Source organism: Salvelinus namaycush, chromosome 27 (genome assembly GCF_016432855.1).
Source record: "Salvelinus namaycush isolate Seneca chromosome 27, SaNama_1.0, whole genome shotgun sequence".
NCBI classification, from domain to species: Eukaryota; Metazoa; Chordata; class Actinopteri; order Salmoniformes; family Salmonidae; genus Salvelinus; species Salvelinus namaycush.
The window spans coordinates 5145259-5164825 of NC_052333.1; the positions used below are offsets into that span (position 1 = coordinate 5145259).

General features: G+C 41.4%; 3 protein-coding genes across 3 annotated transcripts; 1 reads left to right on the forward strand and 2 right to left on the reverse strand.

Annotated features, from left to right (window-relative positions):
• Positions 1-946: 946 nt before the first annotated feature.
• LOC120022581 (c-Myc-binding protein-like) lies at positions 947-4085 on the forward strand. Its single transcript, XM_038966540.1, has 5 exons — positions 947-1253; positions 1614-1686; positions 2715-2763; positions 3478-3607; positions 3809-4085. Exons 1-5 carry the CDS (start codon positions 1239-1241, stop codon positions 3851-3853), a joined length of 312 nt encoding a protein of 103 aa, XP_038822468.1. The 5' UTR covers positions 947-1238; the 3' UTR covers positions 3854-4085.
• Positions 4086-5661: 1576 nt separating this feature from the next.
• LOC120022007 (gap junction alpha-9 protein-like) lies at positions 5662-7212 on the reverse strand. Its single transcript, XM_038965808.1, has one exon. It carries the CDS (start codon positions 7210-7212, stop codon positions 5662-5664), a length of 1551 nt encoding a protein of 516 aa, XP_038821736.1.
• Positions 7213-11536: 4324 nt separating this feature from the next.
• On the reverse strand, positions 11537-19492 carry LOC120022634 (akirin-1A-like). Its single transcript, XM_038966611.1, has 5 exons — positions 19112-19492; positions 14548-14694; positions 13488-13619; positions 13151-13222; positions 11537-13062 (listed from the first exon to the last, which is right to left on the reverse strand). The coding sequence occupies exons 1-5, from the start codon at positions 19311-19313 to the stop codon at positions 13052-13054; spliced, it is 564 nt and encodes a 187-aa protein (XP_038822539.1). The 5' UTR covers positions 19314-19492; the 3' UTR covers positions 11537-13051.
• Between the last annotated feature and the right edge of the window lie 75 nt (positions 19493-19567).

Consider the following 19567-nt stretch of genomic DNA (forward strand, 5'->3'; position numbering starts at 1 on the left):
CAGTAACAATACCATATTTACAACGTGCAGGGATATTGGAATGATGGAGGTAGATGTGTATAGGGGTAAGTGACTGGGCAACAGGATATAAAGGCCTATTCGGACGGGATTAGTTTTACTGGGCGAGCTCGAGTAATGTAATTATGTACACGAGTACCAAACACCAAATCTGTCATTTTAGTCCCGTCCGAATCTGTCATGTCAATAATTGTTACACGGCAAGAGTAACAATTCCAGACAGAATAACCTAATGTTTTTCTAGGCTAGCTCCAAAATCCTCTGATAATACTAGTCCTGTGCGAATCGACATCCCTGTGTTTTGAGAGAAATATTGAGAGAAGAGTTTGACAAGTGTTGCTCGCAGTTTGAGCAAAAAAACAAGAACTGATTCGATACATTTAAAAGTGCTGCGCATAGTTTATATATGAAGGGCCTACATTTATCAAATTTCGCTGTGAATGCTTTTGTTAATACGTTATGTGCGAATGAATTGAACATCGCCAAATGCATCATACAAAAACATTGCGCCTATTTAATGCAACCCTTGCTGTTAATAGATCGCAAAGCAGCATACAACTGAGCTAAACGTTTGGAAATGACAAATTCACTTTCTCATTCATAGTCTAAAAACGCATATCAAGCGCAAGTGCGCTGTTTAGCCCTAACCGTAACCCTAATCACACTGCTAACATTATGCCTAACATTAATTAAGACCTAAAAGCAAATTTTTGTTTTGATAAATTTTTTCGACATAGCCATTTTCTTTACTTTATGGCTGTGGTAACTAGTGACAACCGTCAATTTGTCTGTTTCGTCTCATTTCCGCCATAAACTGTATTTTCCCCGCTCCCTCAATGTCATTGGTACTCCAGCCAAACGCTGTTTCACTACATGGCCATGAGATGGCGCCAAATATATAGCTAAGGTTTTTGCCTAATGCCTTTACACAAGTAGCTCAGTTTCAGTTTCATTTATTGAATAACAAATAGTGAAGTAACCGACAGAGTATAGAAAAGTCCATCATCATTATCATCATATTAGAACATCATCAATCATTGACATTTTATCCCATAATTCACAGTTCAGCTAATTATTTTGTTGTCGTTTTGTCGTTATAGCAACCGTACCACTGTGGGAGAAATTGCTTTGTTGCAGTCTAGGTCTTGTCGGCTGTTGCGTTGAAAGCTAGCTAGTTTACGAACGTTAATCATCATAACGCTACATATCTGTTCGCAATAATGGCCCATTACAGAGTAAGTATACGAAACTTTTCTTCAATGAACTTCAAACACGAGTGGTTTGAAGATATTTCTTTCATGTCCTATGTTTTCACTTGTTACTTTGTAACTAAGTTAGCTAACTAACTGCATTCATTGATTACTTTGTATCTAGCGTAGCCCTCATTCATTGGAACCAGCTGTATGGTTGTGCTAGTTAAACAATTCGTTTTCAAAGTTTATGGTCAACCAGGCATATTTTTTTTGTATTCTACTTACCTGCCTGGAAACTTTCAAAATAAACTGAAGTAGAGTTATCTAGCTACAGCTTTAAATAGCCTATGCAAAAATGTTTTGTTAGTCTTTTGAATCTTCTCATCATTGTTGATTTCACAGGCTTCAGAATCCAAGAGAGAACAATTTCGAAGGTATCTAGAAAAAGCTGGAGTTCTTGACAGTCTCACCAATGGTAGGCCTCTTTCAGAAATTGAAGAACATTACTGGCAAAGTTTCTTTAATATGCATAAAGTCTAAAGTTTCTCATGCGGTATACTTTGATTTTGTGCCTCATGTTCATCATTTTGATTCCAAATCCTAACCACTTGCATAGTTTATAGCAGGGGTGTCAAACATAGGCGAGGGTGTCCAATAAGGCCCGCATGTGATTTGAGTTACAAAAAAACTCAATACACTTTAAACATTTTAGATTTACATTTTAGTCATTTAGCATACAGTCTTATCCAGATCGACTTACAGGAGCAATTAGGGTTAAGTGCCTTGCTCAAGGACACATCGACAGATTTGTTACCTAGTCGGCTCAGGGATTCGAACCAGTGACCATTTGGTTACTGGCCGAATGCTCTTAAAGGGAAACTTCAAAAATGTTCAACGTCATAGGTACTCCAGCACCACCCCAACATCAACATATGTGAAAAAAGTAGATATAAGTGTTTACAATGACATCATCGGTGTGTATGAGGTGATTTTGACCAATTATTAGTAGGCAAATTGGTTGATGTAATTGAAAAACATATCTTTGTCATTCATAATCTCCAGCACCACCTCAACATTAACATAAGTGAAAATGGCGTATTTCTATGTTTTGTAGTAAAAAAGACAATGAAGTAGACATGAAAAATGTTTTACCTTTAACCGCTAGGCTACCTGCCGCCCATGACAAAAACAAATCGAAACTGTATAAATTTTAATCCACCTACATTCATACAGTTTCTTGACTTTGTCCAGCTTGCTATAATCACCGAAATGAAAACTAGACAGTCAGGGAGCATCAAATACCAACAGCGATGATTACTAGTTTTTTGCACATTTTCACGGTGAGGATATATAACACATATTCAGTGAGGCTCTATGGGACCTTGTTGAAGAACGAATGCGGCCCCCGGGGCAAAACCTGTTTGACACCCCTGATCTATAACAAAACCTGTTTGACTCACATATCACCACCAATATCCATAACAATTGTATTGCTGTTTGCAGTGTTGGTCGCCCTGTACGAGGAGCCAGATAAACCTAATAATGCTTTGGAGTATCCTTTTGTCTTGGTTTGATTAATATTCCAATATGATGACAACAACCATGACCACCGACTGATCCCGTTGGTGCAGATGTTGCTTGCTGATTCAGCTAGTCACTCTCAGCGTTGGTCAGAGAGAATACCTTGCCTGAAATCTGATGACTACTGCCCCCCCCCTGGTGCAAGACGATCAAGCGTAGACTTTGTGTACATTACAGCAGCCTCGTCTAAAATTGTCGTTGTTCATGTGACGTCTTTTAAAAGGCTCTTTGTCTTATTGTTCTATTAACTAATTTACCGCCTGGTGATGTCACCAGGCAGGCCAAAACTACATCTCGCCAAAACAGGCTGAAATTTCAGGTGGCCGTTTCAAACAGCTCTTACACGAAAAGGGCATTATCATAATTCTCACAATTTCATAGCATTATGCCAAACCTCATAGTGTGGAAATATATAAAACACAGGAAAATCAAATTTTTGACTGCACTGTGCCTTTTTAAAGAGAGTTTAGGGTGTGCAGTGGCTGGCCGGAGTGATGGTGCTGCCCCCCCCCCCCCCCCCCCGGACCAAATATTGCCTCTGGTGATATGGGTTCAAACCCTGATTACGCCACTTTCTATTCTATGCACCAGCAGCTCTCCTCTATCTCCCCATCTCAATCACTTCTTGTTCACTGTAACTATCAACAACAACAAGAGTTTAGACTAGCCTTCACCTAAACCCCAGCTTTCTAAAGCATCACCTTGGTGTGGCTGGTGCTGAGCCAGGAGACGCGGAGGCCCTTCGTCTGGAGCTAACTGAGCTACAGCAGAAGTGGGATCTTCTCATGGAGGAAAACAAAGACCTCAGAAACAGGGTCAGAGAGAATTGAACATTTTTCCTAAATTCAAGGGTTTGTTTCCCGGACCCAGATTAAGTTTAGATTCTCCATTGATCTTGTTTTTTAGCCCAGAACTAGACTTAATCTGTATCCGGGGAAACCACCCCCAAAATACCCCAAAAATATCTATTCCCGGTATGTTGCAAATACCAGACTTTGCTCTGCTTTGTTTTACAGCTTCTGCAGTATGAACCAGCACCCGAGGATGGAGCAGCAGAGTAGCGGAGTTGGTTGACTTGTTCTTTTTGTCCACTGTTTTGAGAGAAAAAAGGCACTTCTGAAGCTATTATTTCTTAGTAGTATTATGACACTATACCCAAGGATGGAAGAACTGTTAATTGCAAAAGCAATGTATTTTTGTTAAGTAGTATTTTCTGTGTACAGGCACTTGTTCAATCTAAAGTGTCAACTATTTCTTTCCAATTTCAAGTCAATAAATACTATTTTCAGCAAATATTCCTAATGCAAAATTATTGTGTTGATGTGTCTCTAGATGGAATTCCCAACTGATCCTTGCCTATTCATTTAAATGCCACACACACAGGGTCACCGTGACAACAGGCCTACTACAACTTCTGGTCCAGTATGGGGTTAGCATTCAAAGCCAATGTTCTTGCCTGTTGCTGTTTGGATTTATATTTTTATATCTTGGTAAACGAATTATATTAAAATATCATCTCATTAGTAATTCAAGAATATCAGTACTTTATTTTATCAAGTAAAATGATTGTACAATTGTGAATATACAAATCAATGTATGATGTAGTGTTTAGTAAAAATAAAGTACAATTTCATATAAGCAATAGACCTGTACAAAATCAGTCCCATTTCCTCCCAATCAAAATGTATAATTTACTTTGTCAAATGGCTTTGTGCCACAATAATATCAACGCTTTTTCAGGATGGAGGACATCTGCAGTATCCCGACCTGAAAGAAAACAGAACAAGTTGAAAATATTATGTAACTGGTTTATCCAAAGGCTACATTGTTGTAGTAGTTCAATTATAGTTGAACTGAAATAATCTGTTTCTTTGTTATTAGTTGGATAGTTTAAATAAAGTTGGCCAGTAGCCTATATCATGAGCAAAGAAACTGTCAATTGGACTGATACTAAAATAGATTGTTGTTATGTCCCTGGGAAAATGTCCTCTGATTAGATTGGTAGCTAGTGAACTCCAGCCACCAATTTAACTTGTAAAGTCAAATTCACTTGGTTATTGTGCTTTCTAAAAGCACAATACCTTAAATACAATATTGAGGAAATCATGCTTTGAAACTTTTTCCTTGTTAACACATTCTTTCCAATGAATATCATTGATTGAGTTTTGTGTTACGTAATTGCGAATTACAGCCTAAAGGATATAGATTTTCTGATTCTGCTTTCCATTGCTCTTGGTTCATTGCAGTAAGCCTTGCATTTATATGCACGCAATGCAATGAAAGTCCTTCAAACTAAAACAGACCTGTCAACAATGTCTGTTGTCTTTTTATCTAGATTTACTAAGTGTTTTCCATTGCAAATTTCTGCTTTGCTTTTTGTCTTCTGAAAATAACAGGTGCAAACTTGGTGCATAAAACAGAGTGACTAAATGCATTGTGGCCTGGGCCCAGAGCAGTTTATCTTAACGTTAATACTGTGTACTCAACTTCACTGACAGAAAAACATCACTGTCTCAAGAACTGCAAATCTATGGAATAATATAATTTCTTAGGCTACACTTCAGGGCACACTTAGCTAACACCGTAACAGTGTATCCTGAAACATAGACTATTTTTTATTTAACCTTTAATTAACTAGGCAAGTCAGTTAAGAAAAAATTCTTATTTACAATGACGGCCTACCCCGGCCAAACCTTCCTCTAACCCGGACAACGCTGGGCCAATTGTGCGCCACCCTATGGGACTCCCAATCACGGCTTGTTGTGATACAGCGTGGAATTGAACCAGGGTCTGTAATGACCGCTGCGCCACACGGGAGCCCCAACATCGTAACAGTTTCTTGTGACATGATGAGATAAGGTAATAAACCTCAGATCTGCAGGTCGCCTGGAGCTCGCCTGCTGCTGCCGTTACTTGCCAGTGACATTCGGCGGTTGGGAGAGCAGACGGGAGGGCTGTTGCCATCGCAGCTGTGCCGAGACACTGAGCTCAGTTCTCCTATTGAGTCTTGGCTCTGGGGCCTGCTCAGTCTCTTGATGTCCGGCTTAGAGAAGGCCCTGACTCGACTGGCAGCAAAGCTACAGCGTGGCTTCATGCTTATAGTCCCAGGGAAGGAGTCCCCACTGTCTGAGCCATTCCCCTCCACCACAGTGGAACAGTTCCAGGGGGCACTGACCCTCCGTGGTTTTCTTGCAATGACCGAAAGGGTCGGGCATGAGGAGGCATCCATCAAGGGTAGCACGGGTAGGGTGGGGTATTCAGAGCCCCGTGATCCTGTGAAGTCCATGTGGTGGGTGAGAGGATCTACATGGGGAAGAGGATGCACGACAAGATCCTCTGGCTCATCCTTCTTGTCCACCAGGGCAGAGCGTGTCGTCTCACGGTTGATGTTCTTTGAGTTGCTGTTGTGCTCAGGACGTGGCACTGCCTCCTTACTGGCTGTATTGTGACTGTCTGTACATGGCTTGACACCAGGGTCCACCTGAATAGGAACAAAGGCAGAGGAGGCATTGAGGAGGGAATGCGTTGGTCCGTTGCCCTGTTTCTCTATCAGGAGTGTGTACCCACTGGGTCCGCTGGGGATAACAGGCTTGCAGCCCCCAGAGGTTCCCCCCATGTTAACTTGTTTGACGTCAGAGTTTCTTTTGGATTTGCTACGGTAGTAGTCATCCTTCAGGTGTGGGTGGTAGGCCAGGATGCCCTTCTTAAGCTTCCTGTAGCTCAGGTGCGTGATCTCCAACAGGCTGAGGAAGAGGGAGACGGCAGCGATGCCCTGCATGAACATCATGAAGACAGTCTTCTCCGTGGGCCTGGAGACAAAGCAGTCCACCACATTTGGGCACGGCTCCCTCTCGCACTTAAACAAAGTGTCCAGGTGATGGCCGTAGAGGAGGTACTGGCCCATCATGAAGCCCACCTCCACCACAGAGCGGGTGACGATGTGGGCCACATAGGTCTGTAGCAGGGACCCTCTCAGCGGGGCCTTGTTGAGCTTCCCCAGATCCAGCTGTCTCATCTCCCTCTCAATACGTCTCCGCACCTCGATCAGTTCCACGGCCACTGCCTCCAGCTCCCGACGCAATGCTGCCCTGTTAGTGTGGCGCGTCTTCTCCAGAGCTCGCAGCTGGTAGATGGCGTGGCCCATGTAAACCAGAGAGGGTGAGGAGACGAAGATGACCTGCAGCACCCAGTAGCGGATGAGAGAGATGGGGAAGGCTCGGTCGTAGCACACGTTGCGGCACCCTGGCTGTTCCGTGTTGCAGATGAAGTCGGTCTGCTCGTCGTTCCACACGTCCTCTGCAGCGACGCCAAGCACCAGCATCCGGAAGATGAACAGGATGGTCAGCCAGATCTTTCCCACCATGGTGGAGTGGATATGCACTTCCTCCAAGATCCCACCCAGGAAGTTCCAATCTCCCATCTTCACGCGGGTTTTGCTAATTAATGGGGAAAATGATATGTTAAAAAGCAGAAAATATGGAAAATGGAATGTCAAGATGAAGTGTATGGGGAGGTCAATAATAATACATGGACAAACATTATGGACAATCAATGTTTATTATAAAGCAGAATTGATGATGACGATGATATAAAAGGGGAAACCTGCCATTCCTACATCCATTTTGGGATTTCTAAATTAAGGATATGTACCCATTGATTCTTGAAGAATATAACTTTTATAAATGCCTCATGAGCTTAGTTCAACTGTCGTACCCTGTCAGAACCCAAAATATAAGCATGTTTTACTCCTAATGTTTTTAAACAAAGTAAATGTAAACAAACACTATACAGCCTCAAAAAATGGTTAAAACTATAATGTTGATATCATGGATTGTCAGTCCTTGCATCCATAGTTCTGTATGAATTTGAGAGTGGTAAAAAATGTCCAGCCCCATCCCTCAGCTTTTTAACAAAACGGGTGGGAAAAACACTTTGTTATTGTTTCAACTGCTGATTTGTCTCTTTAATAATCATTATAATATCACTTGCTAATCAAGGACTAATGATAACCATTAGTCCTAATTGAATGATCATTAGGTAATACGATATCAAATGAAATAATAATTGACTAGTTACAGAAAATTATCATCCCCCCACAATATGCAAATTATATGAATCAGAATGCAGTGGTCTTTGTGAGTTTAAATCAGAAGGCCTCTGGTGGGAAAAATAAGTTAAAACTCAATCTAAAATCACATAAGTAAACTTACCTTTCATTGGGGAAATAATATGTACATAAACAGACATTTTAGAACAAAATATTTGGACGTTTGATACAATCCTGTGCTCATTGTCAATCTTTTTATCTTCTTAGTAAACCATAGGATACCCAGCCCAGAACTCCACAGCTGATTCAATGAAAACGAAACAAAAAGCAGCCCGTTGGCCTGGGTTGGTGAGAACTTTATAGCCTGCCAAGAGAAATCAATTATACTATTAGTTGTCATTTACCTTGCAGCAGTATGAACGGACTGCCGGTGGTGGGGAGCCCTGCAGGTCATCGGGTAATAGGGGACCGCCAAAATATTCAATCGTTTGTCTATTTGTGGATCAGAGGACCTCAAACCCCTGTGACCCTCGGTGGCGCTCTACCCTGTGATGCCTGTAGTGGAATATGATGTGGTCTGTCCGATACACAGACACTGAGCCAGAGCACTGGCTTACCCCCTTTTGGCCCCAGTGGCTCTGAGTGCATCTCTACGGGGAGCCAGCAGTTAAAGTACAAATCTATTAGGTCAAATATATCTGAAGTGGATTGATATGCCTGCCAGTGGTTACTAAGTGGTGTCTACTTTGGGAATAAGTACAAAACAATTAGGAAACTATTCATTCCCATTATTCATCAAGTCACTGTATTCATGCGTCAGAATTGTGTTGCAGAATTACTCAATTTGGAGAATGACAGTTGGGTCAAACTCAAATCTCAATAAACTACTGTTGGTAACCAATTGCAGAATTTGTGAATTTCTTGATGTTTCATAGTGAGACGGACTGAATAGGAAAGCTCATTTTCTTTTATTTATCCATGGGCCATGATAAGTTATTCATCATTGATAACCACACACCGTCAATCAATAAACTTTGTCCTTTTGGAATGAACCTTTGAAACCTACAACAGATTAAATAATACTCTATATCACTTATTAGTACCATATATTATGCAATACATGTTTTCTTTATACATAACTGTAGATTGTTCCTTAGCACTGTTCCCAAACACAGTTTTAACGCCACAATACTGGCACAATAGCTGCATTTACACAGACCAATTTTGGTCTTTTGACCAATCAAATCACGTCTTTTCCCAATAATTTGGCAAAAGCATTAGGATTTGGCTGCTTGTGTAAACGAAGCCATAGCCATGGAGATTTCAAAGCTGCAGGTTACAATCCTGTCCAAAAGACACGCTGGAATGGATTGTCTGTCGTCTAATTATCTTGGCTGTAAATAAACTGTTACAGAATTGTCCATATTAGTCCAAATATAATTTCTCTTACCTTGTTCTGATATGCAATGTCAGATTATTGCTAAATCTGTTCACAAGCAGCTGGCTATTTGGCACTTCCAATGAAAGGGATATTCTGAGTCATTAAGCAGCTATATCGCTGAACTCAATAAACCCTGTCCAATAATTGCCTATAGTTTTGCCTGTAGTTTTGTTAATACTGACCCTTCTGTCATCACTATTGGTCTCTATGCCCTCTGCCATGACCTTGAGCCCAATCAACCTACTATACTACACCTGTACTACTCCACGACAACATTGGGATTTTAACTTTTATAAATGTTGTTTCCTCTCATTGTAAGAACTGATTGTATGCTAAAATGTGAGTGTAAAAACGAAGCACGTTTTATAAATGAGGCCTCTGGCTCACTGTCACTGTCATTCCGTGTTCACTTCCTGATTCAAAGGATTTCGGGGGCCTAGATTCAGTTGCTCTTCACATATACAAATACAAGTCAAAATGAATGCATGCCATATTAAATTATATGAGAGTCTATAGAGTGCTTCCATGGTACACTATACTTTTCCATCAGTGCTTTTTCTCCGTACTGGAGATCAATCGGTCATGTCCGATTTTATAGATGGATGACTCCCTGTGAATCTAATTAAGTTGATCCCCCCCCCCCCCAGCTATTGCATGCTTTTTATTCAATTTACAGGAAATCAATAGCTATGGCTTGTTAGAAGGTTAGGGTTTGCATCCCAAATGGCAGCACATTCCCTATACAGTGCAGTACTTTTGACCGATGGGCCCTGGTCATAAAAGGAATAGGACGCATCCTTGGTTTTGTTTACTGTGGCCCGTGCCCTAGGAGTACTAGTTGAACCAGCCAAGGAGTACTAGTTGAACCAGCCAAGGAGTACTAGTTGAACCAGCCAAGGAGTACTAGTTGAACCAGCTAATCCAGGCCCTTTTTGAGTTTCAATGAGGTTGGGACACCCTTGTTGAGTTATGAAACATGTAGCGTCTAATTCATAATTCCTTAAGGCTTGCTCTATTTGTTACTAAAGTCAAATGACTATTTGTAGTTGCTGTCCATGAAGTCTGTCAGGATGTCACTGGCTGTTTTAGCTGTCTCTTACTATTGTCATTCTCATATAGCGTCATTGGAGTTGGCTAAAATAGAAACTGGTCAAACATCATTGTGATTGGTGGAGACTGGAGCTACAGTGCCTTCAGAAAGTATTCATACTCCTTGACTTATTCAACATTTTGTTGTGTTGCACCCATAATGACAAAGTGAAAACATTTGGCAAATTTAATGAAAATGAAAAATCTCATTTACATAAGGATTTACATAAGTATTCCCACTTTGTCAATCTGGGACATTGAAATTAGGGAAAGGGGGATACCTAGTCAGTTGTACAACACTGGGAGGAAACCAGGAGGAAAGAGGGAGATACCTAGTCAGTTGTACAACTGAATGCCTTCAACTGAAATGTGTCTTCTGCATTCAACCCAATCCCTCTGAATCAGAGGGGCGGAGGGCTGCCTTAATCGACATACGATGTTACGTTTGGTATGGTTACTCAAGGCAAAAACGAAAGATGGGTGGTTGGGTGGGCATATAACACAAACGTCTACTTTTTAGCTATTTTGCAACTACTTAGCATACTAGCTAACCCTTGAACTACTTAGCATGTTAGCTAACCCTTACTCTAACACCCTAACCCTAACACAGCTAATGTTAGACACAACAAATTGGAATTCATAGCATATCATACGAAATGGATGGACATCCACATTAATACATACCATACAAAACGTAACATATCATACTAAATGGATGGACATCCACATTAATACATACCATACAAAACGTAACATATCATACTAAATGGAGTATCTCAGATTTAGATAAAGAATAATGCAAAATGCTATGAGACCAGGTTGTTCTACCTGGTTTGTTGTTGGTTTAATTGTGAAGCCAGAGGAAATGGAATTCTCTCCCATACCAGTTGTTCTTGAGTAGTTTCTAGCAATCATAACTGTACTTTGACAGTACATTGAATATATTGGACCCTTTCGATACTAGAAATCTTTCAAGTATTTGTGTTTCATGGACTGATATTCTCCATAGTTATGAACATTTTTGTTTATTCTGTTCAAAATGCTACATCAATGCTGTCCCCTGGTACACTATTTTCATTTGCTACAAAAATGTAACACTTGTGCCGACTCGTATTCGGCTTACTTAATGTACTCTAATTTAACTCACAAGAACTACATTCAAAATGATTCCCTTCAAATCAAGGCTTTATTCAACAATGTTATAATTGTGTGCAGCAAAACTGAGCTCAAAAGAACACATTGTTACATGTAGGACAATAAAAAAATTGATTGGGTATTTTTGATTAAAAGTTCATAGTAAGATCTTCTTGTAGAACTCAAACCACAACCACACAATTAGAGAATCAAGTCTTCGTCTGTTTAAAGAAATGGTCATATCTCATGATGCATTTAATGGCACTTCCTAATGGTAGGCTTGCATACAGCTTGTATAGAAGCACATTAGCTCATGTTTGAATGATGGAAATCAGTTTTGTTTCAACCCAAAGCCATCCATTCACTGTATTCAGTAGTACGATGTAAAAGTACTACATAACCCCTCCAGTCCTAATCACAGGCTTTACAGAACACACCAGTATTATAGGATCCCCTGACTAATAACCCAAAACTAATCATTTAATAGGGATATCAAGTAGTACATTAAGAGTTTATAAATCATATGCAGACCATTCAATAAAATTAATATACAAAAAAAAAAGAGAGTACAGGGGACCAGCTACAGATTCAAAACTTTGAGAAGGCCACTACAATGAGTGTGGTTCCCTTACAAATCTCTCAAGGGCCTAAGTATTATAGATAACAGAATCAAGTCTATACAGCCCCCTTAAAAAAAATAAAGGACTGCAGTTTCAACTGTGGGTATTTTGGACACAGTAATTTCAGAATAACTGCAGTTATACTGTACTCTGACCCAAATATTTTTTCTTGAGGGGTGTTTTATTCCAAACCAAGAGAGGATAGTGCAGTTTCCCACATTTCATCCTCAAATGAAACAAAGCCTCAATTATGGTCTATCCCTGTAAAAAGGATCTTAACCAGTCAACAAATGAGCCCTTCCATTCATGGTATTCTTGGGAGTAATAGCCTGCATATTTTATAAAGAGCTCAGTGTAACGACACATGCTTTTCTGGCATCTCCTCAATTGCAGCATAATCGGGTAGAATGTCTGAACAAGAACCCTGCAAATTCCAAACAGATTCTCATGGGATTGACATGATCAGTTTCTGGAAAGGGAATATCAATTGAAATATGAAAGACAAGGGAATCAGCCATGTACAAAAATGTTTCAAGAAAAGCAAAACTACAATTGACTGTCTGTAGTACTCCTGTATAACATCAAATACAATTTAGATAAAGCACAAAATGGCAAATAACTTTCATTTCTAAAAAATTAAAAAAAGAGAACCACATTTTCAAGTATGGTTGGTGAAAAGTGAGGAATCATGCTGCAGCAGGATTTGGGGGGTTAAATAGAAGTCACATCAGCCCAGCTTTCTACAGCACTTAAAAAGGAGAGTCAACCATCCATCTCCCAAGAAAGAGCACAACCACACAAGTACAACTCAGAACATTGAGTGTTAAAAGTAAAAAAAAATCATAGCACTGAAGTAGTGAAGAAAAATGTGGAGATAGGCGAGCAGCAGTCTAGACGTGAGAGCAGGTAACTTCCTATTTAAGATAGTTCATGAGACATCTGAAAAATAAGAAAATGTTGATTAAAAACAGGCCCTGCAGAAACATGAGGATAAAAGTTAGTGTGTTGCGATATCGTTGGAACTCACAGCTGGAGGGTCTGGCGCCATATTGTCTCATGATCTGGTCATGTGTGAACTTCACAAACGATTCATATTGTTCTGGGAAGGAACCAAAAACATCAAATTATCTAAGGAATTAAAAGTATTAAACTGAGCCGTCTGACCATAAGATGTCAATCTGGGCCCGTATTCCTAAAGCCTTTAAGAGTAGGAGCGCCGATCTGGCATCAGGTCCCCCCTCCCCTTTAAGTAGTCTGATTAATTATGTTCTAAAAAGATGAAACTGATCCTAGATCAGCACTCCTACTCAGATGCTTCATGAATCCTGGCACATATCTGTAAAGAGGAAGTCACTCAGTATTACCTGCCAGTTTAGTGTTGAGGATTTGCTCATACTCTTCACGGATGTTCTCGTCATGGTCCTTGAGAATCCGTTCACACAGAGAGCCAACTTGGTGCAGTGTGAAACAGGGCTGGTCCCTCTTCACAGAAGACCCTGGAGAAACCATAACATGATAAGGAATGATCTTTGGCCCGACAACTGCACATGCTAAATCCCAAATGGCACCCTATTCCCTTTATTGTGGACTACTTTTGACAGGGGCACTACATCAGGAATAGGGTGCCCTTTGGATGGTTAAAAAGAACCACCTTACTAGGTCAGGATGTTGGAACATCTAGAATAAACACATGCAGAAGCAGGTAATCGTGAGTCCTCGTCTTAAGAAATTAACTCTGGTGGCTCTTATTCCCCACACCAAAAACAAGACAGCACAGTGTGTGTGTTATTCATCCCTACAGTGAGACAGCACAGTGTGTGTGTTATTCATCCCTACAGTGAGACAGCACAGTGTGTGTGTTATTCATCCCTACAGTGAGACAGCACAGTGTGTGTTATTCATCCCTACAGTGAGACAGCACAGTGTGTGTGTTATTCATCCCTACAGTGAGACAGCACAGTGTGTGTGTTATTCATCCCTACAGTGAGACAGCAGTGTGTGTTATTCATCCCTACAGTGAGACAGCACAGTGTGTGTGTTATTCATCCCTACAGTGAGACAGCAGTGTGTGTTATTCATCCCTACAGTGAGACAGCATAGTGTGCGTGTCTTATTCATTTCTACAGTGAGACAGCACAGTGTGCGTGTCTTATTCATCCCTACAGTGAGACAGCATAGTGTGCGTGTCTTATTCATCCCTACAGTGAGACAGCATAGTGTGCGTGTCTTATTCATCCCTACAGTGAGACAGCATAGTGTGCGTGTCTTATTCATCCCTACAGTGAGACAGCATAGTGTGCGTGTCTTATTCATTTCTACAGTGAGACAGCACAGTGCATGTGTTATTCATTCTTACAATCATTTATTTGCCATCAGATGCTGACAGCATCTCCTTCAGCTTGGTGGGAGTGGATGAAAACACACCTGGTTGGGCGCTTGGTGCCATGAAGCCAGGGCTTTGGCCTGGGCCATCACTTAGACTCTGGGACTGGCTCTGGTTGAAGGCCCCCTCAAGCTGCCGCCTCCTCTGATAGCGGCTGTATTCTTGCCTAAGATTCTGGACAATCTGCTCTGTGGAGAGGAGAAACAGCAAAAGTCATCTTAACATGATTGGCGTATCCTGGAATGAGTGTTTCGTCACGCAACAGCCCAGGCCTCCCACATGTCTCTTGGTTGTGTGATAAAACATGGGCACACATGCATGCACCTAATCAACCCATCATATTTTAAATCTGGTAGGTGGATGGATGTATAAATGACTTCCTAGCAGTGGTGTAAAGTACTTAAGTAAAAATACTCAAGTTCAACTTAAGTTGTCTTTTGTGGTATCTGTCCTTTACTATTTATTTTTGAGAACTTTTACTTCACTAAATTCCTAAATAAAATAATGTACTTACCTGACATCCAAAAGTACTTGTTACATTTTAAATGCAGGACAGGAAAATGGTTCAATTCATGCACTTATCATGACCAGGACATCCCTACCGCCTCAGATCTGGCGGACTCACTAAACACACAATGTTTGTAAATTAAGTCTGAGTGTTGGAGTGTGCCCATGGCTATCCATAAATAAAAAACAAGAAAATGGTGCCGTCTGGTTTGCTTCATTTAAGGAATTTTAAATGATTTCTGCTTACAAGCTAAAACTAAAGCCGGAAGCACCAGTGACTCGCTCAATATGGAAGTGGCCAGATGAGGTGGATGCTACGCTGTAGGACCGTTTTGCTAGCACAGATTGGAATATGTTCCGGGATTCATCCAATGGCATTGAGGAGTATACCACCGCAGTCACCGGCTTCATCAATAAGTGCATTGACAACGTCGTCGTCCCTACAGTGACCGTATGTACAGTACCAGTCAAAAGTTACTCACCTACTCATTTCTGGGTTTTTCTTTATTTGTACTATTTTCTACATTGTAGAATAATAGTGAAGACAAAAAAACTGGACCGCTCGCACTACCCTCTGTAGTGCCTTGCAGTCGGAGGCTGAGCAGTTGCCATACCAGGCAGTGATGCAACCAGTCAGGATGCTCTCAATGGTGCAGCTGTAGAACCTTTTTAGGATCTGAGGACCCATGCAAAATCTTTTTAGTTTCCTGATGGGGAATAGACTTTGTTGTGCCCTCTTCACGACTGTCTTGGTGTGTTTGGACCATTCTAGTTTGTTGGTGATGTGGACACCAAGGAACTTGAAGCTCTCAACCTACTCCACTACAGCCTCGTCGATGAGAATGGGAGCGAGCTCAGTTCTCCTTTTCCTGTAGTCCACAGTTATCTCCTTTGTCTTGATCACATTGAGAGAGAGGTGGTTGTCCTGGCACCACACAGCCAGGTCTCGGACCTCCTCCCTATAGAATGTCTCGTTGTTGTTGGTGATCATCTGTCATCTGCAAATTGAATGATGGTGCTGGATCTATGCCTGGCCGAGCAGTCATGAGTGAACAGGAAGTACAGAAGGGGACTGAGCACGCACCCCTGAGGGGCCTCTTGAGGATCAGCATGGCGGATGTGTTATTACCTACCCTTACTACCTGGGGGAGGCCCGTCAGGAAGTCCAGGATCCAGTTGCAGAGGGAGGTGTTTAGTCCCAGGGTCCTTAGTTTATCGATGAGCTTTGAGGGTACTATGGTGTTGAACGCTGCGCTATAGTCAATGAATAGCATTCTCACATAGGTGTTCTATTTGTCCAGGTGGGAAAGGGCAGTGAGGAGTGCTATAGAGATAGCATCATCTGTGGATCTGTTGGGGCGGTATGCAAATTGGAGTGGGTCTAGGGTTTCTGGGATGATGGTGTTGAGGTGAGCCATGACTAGCCTTTCAAAGCACTTCATGGCCACAGACGTGAGTGCTATGGGGCGGTAGTCATTTAGGCAGGTTACCTTTGCTTTCTTGGGCACAGGGACTATGGTGGTCTGTTTTAAACATGTAGGTATTTGGCCTAGGACCCCAGATCCTCAAAAAGTTATACAGCCCACCAACAAGAGCATCCTGACAGGATGCATCACCGCCTAGTATGGCAACTGCTCAGCATCTGACCGTAAGGTGCCACAGAGGGTAGTGCGTACTGCCCAGTACATCACTGGGGCCAAGCTTCCTGACATCCAGGACCTACAGTCGAAGTCGGAAGTTTACATACACTTAGGTTGGAGTCATTAAAACTCATTTTTCAACCACTCCACAAATTTCTTGTTAACAAGAAAGTTTTGGAGAGTCGGTTAGTACATCTACTTTGTGCATAACACAAGTAATTTTTCCAACAATTGTTTACAGACAGATTATTTCACTGTATCACAATTCCAGTGGGTCAGAAGTTTACGTACACCAAGTTGACTGTGCCTTTAAACAGCTTGGAAAATTCCAGAAAAGTATGTCATGGCTTTAGAAGCTTCTGATAGGCTAATTGACATCATTTGAGTCAATTGGAGGTGTACCTGTGGATGTATTTCAAGGTCTACCTTCAAACTCAGTGCCTCTTGGCTTGACATCATGGGAAAATCAAAAGACATCAGCCAAGACCTCAAAAAAAATTGTAGACCTCCAGAAGTCTGGTTTATCCTGGGGAGCAATTTCCAAACGCCTGAAGGTACCACGTTTATCTGTACAAACAATACTATGCAAGTAAACCCCATGGGACCACGCAGTCGTCATACCACTCAGGAAGGAGACACGTTCCGTCTCCTAGAGAGGAACATACTTTGGTGCGAAAAGTGCATATCAATCCCAGAACAACAGCAAATGACCATGTGAAGATGCTGGAGGAAACGGGTACAAAAGTATCTATAGCCACAGTAAAACGAGTCCTATATCGACATAACCTGAAAGGTCACTCAGCAAGGAGGAAGCCACAGCTCCAAAACCGCCATATAAAAGCCAGACTACGGTTTGCAACTGCACATAGGGACAAAGATCGTACTTTTTGGGGAAATGTCCTCTGGTCTGATGAAACAAAAACAGAACTGTTTGGCCATAATGACCATCATTTGGTTTGGAGGAAAAAGGGGGAAGCTTGCAAGCCGAAGAACACCATCCCAACCGTGAAGCACAGGGGGTGGCAGCATCATGTTGAGGGGGTGCTTTGCTGTAGGAGGGACTGGTGCACTTCACAAAATATATGGCATCATGAGGAAGAAAGATGATGTGGATATATTGAAGCAACATCTCAAGACATCAGTCAGGAAGTTAAAGCTTGGTCGCAAATGGGTCTCCAAATGGACAATGACCCCAAGCATACTTCCAAAGTTGTAGCAAAATGGCTTAAGGACAACAAAGTCAAGGTATTGGAATGGCCATCACAAAGCCCTGACCTCAATCCCATAGAAAATTTGTGGGCAGAACTGAAAAAGTGTGTGCGAGCAAGGAGGCCTACAAACCTGACTCAGTTACACCAGCTCTGTCAGAAGGAATGGGCCAAAATTCACCCAACTTATTGTGGGAAGCTTGTGGAAGGCTCCCCAAAACATTTGACCCAAGTTAAACAATTTAAAGGCAACACTACCAAATACTAATTGAGTGTATGTAAACTTCTGACCCACTGGGAATGTGATGAAAGAAATAAAAGCTGAAATAAATCCCTCTCCTATAATTCTAACATTTCACAGTCTTAAAATAAAGTGGTGATCCTAACTGACCTAAGACAGGGAATTTTTACTAGGATTAAATGTCAGGAATTGTGAAAAACATTTGGCTAAGGTGTATGTAAACTTCCCAACTTCAACTGTATCTACTAGGCAGTGTCAGTTAACAATTAATCAAAAGGCCACCCGGACAATTTGCATTGACACCCCCTTTGTTTTTACACTGCTGCTACTCCGTTTATTATCCATGCATAGTTACTTTACCCCCTACCTACATGTACAAATGACCTTGACTAACCTGTACCCCCACACATTGACTCTTACCCTAACCTCATTGTTAGTGTTACTTTTTTTTTTAACTTCAGTTTAGTAAATATTTTCTTAATTCTATTTCTTGAACTGCATTGTTGGTTAAGGGCTTGTAGTAAGGTACACCTGTTGTATTAGGCGCATGTGACATATTTGATTCGATTTTTGATATGTAAAAACATTTTAGACATATACTCAAGTAGAATTTTACTAGGTGACTTTCACTTGAGTCATTTTCTATTTAAGATATATTTACTTTTACTAAAGTATGACAATTGGGTACTTTTTCCACCCACCACTGTTTCCTACCTAGGTGTTGTCATCAACTAGAAACGAATTTACATAGCTAGCTAGCTAGCGTAAGCATGTTACAATCAGAGCTGGTTTCATTCTGGCAAACTTGTGAGTTGAGACTAGTGGGTAACGTTTGCTAACTATATTATATTTATATGCCTTTTACATCATAATGATCTTGTCTTGCTTCAATGTAGGCCTACTAGCTACAGCCTTTAAATCCGGCTTAATTATTATTAGATAGATAGCCTCTTTTACTATTGACGCTGGCTACAATGGCCATCCAGCTCAATTCGGGCAACTGACTAACCTGGGGTGAGCCTGTGTTCTCCTCCACAAGTTGATTGGGGTGACATCGAACGGTCACCTGTAGCAGACAGCTGGTTGCATCGCTTTGGAGACGGGGTGACCGGAGTCCCTGGCAGATTGCTGCACCTTCGCCGTTTTGGAGATTGAGGGCTGTGAAGGGCCTCAAACTCCATTGAACGCTTCAAAGTAGCTGCGCACGCCATGGTAGCTAATTTAGTTCAGAAAACAACGTCTTTTGGGGTCGGTCAAAATGTAGGATAGCTGCTAATAGTAACGAGTAAATGAATATTGGCTGTCCGTCTTGCGCTTTCTTGTGTTCTAATTTATTGTCGGTGTCTGTTAAATCACTTGCTTGCTGAACAACAACGTTCAAATGGCGTCTTCTTCCATCTAACGTTAGTTTTAAGGCAGATGTCACACCTTTAATTGCCTTTACCGCCACTTACTGGACGGAGTT

What these genes read in the sequence shown, in the direction of transcription:
- LOC120022634 (XM_038966611.1), bottom strand. Translation starts at nt 19,313, where the DNA reads ATGGCGTGCGCAGCTACTTTGAAGCGTTCAATGGAGTTTGAGGCCCTT. An exon ending in GGCACCAAGCGCCCAACCAG is followed by an intron (nt 13,620 to 14,547) that starts GTGTGTTTTCAT and finishes TGGTTTCTCCAG; the next exon opens with GGTCTTCTGTGAAGAGGGAC. An exon ending in CCTCAACACTAAACTGGCAG is followed by an intron (nt 13,223 to 13,487) that starts GTAATACTGAGT and finishes GTTCCTTCCCAG; the next exon opens with AACAATATGAATCGTTTGTG.
- LOC120022581 (XM_038966540.1), top strand. An exon ending in AAACCTAATAATGCTTTGGA is followed by an intron (nt 2,764 to 3,477) that starts GTATCCTTTTGT and finishes CCTAAACCCCAG; the next exon opens with CTTTCTAAAGCATCACCTTG. An exon ending in ACAAAGACCTCAGAAACAGG is followed by an intron (nt 3,608 to 3,808) that starts GTCAGAGAGAAT and finishes TTTGTTTTACAG; the next exon opens with CTTCTGCAGTATGAACCAGC.
- LOC120022007 (XM_038965808.1), bottom strand. Translation starts at nt 7,212, where the DNA reads ATGGGAGATTGGAACTTCCTGGGTGGGATCTTGGAGGAAGTGCATATC.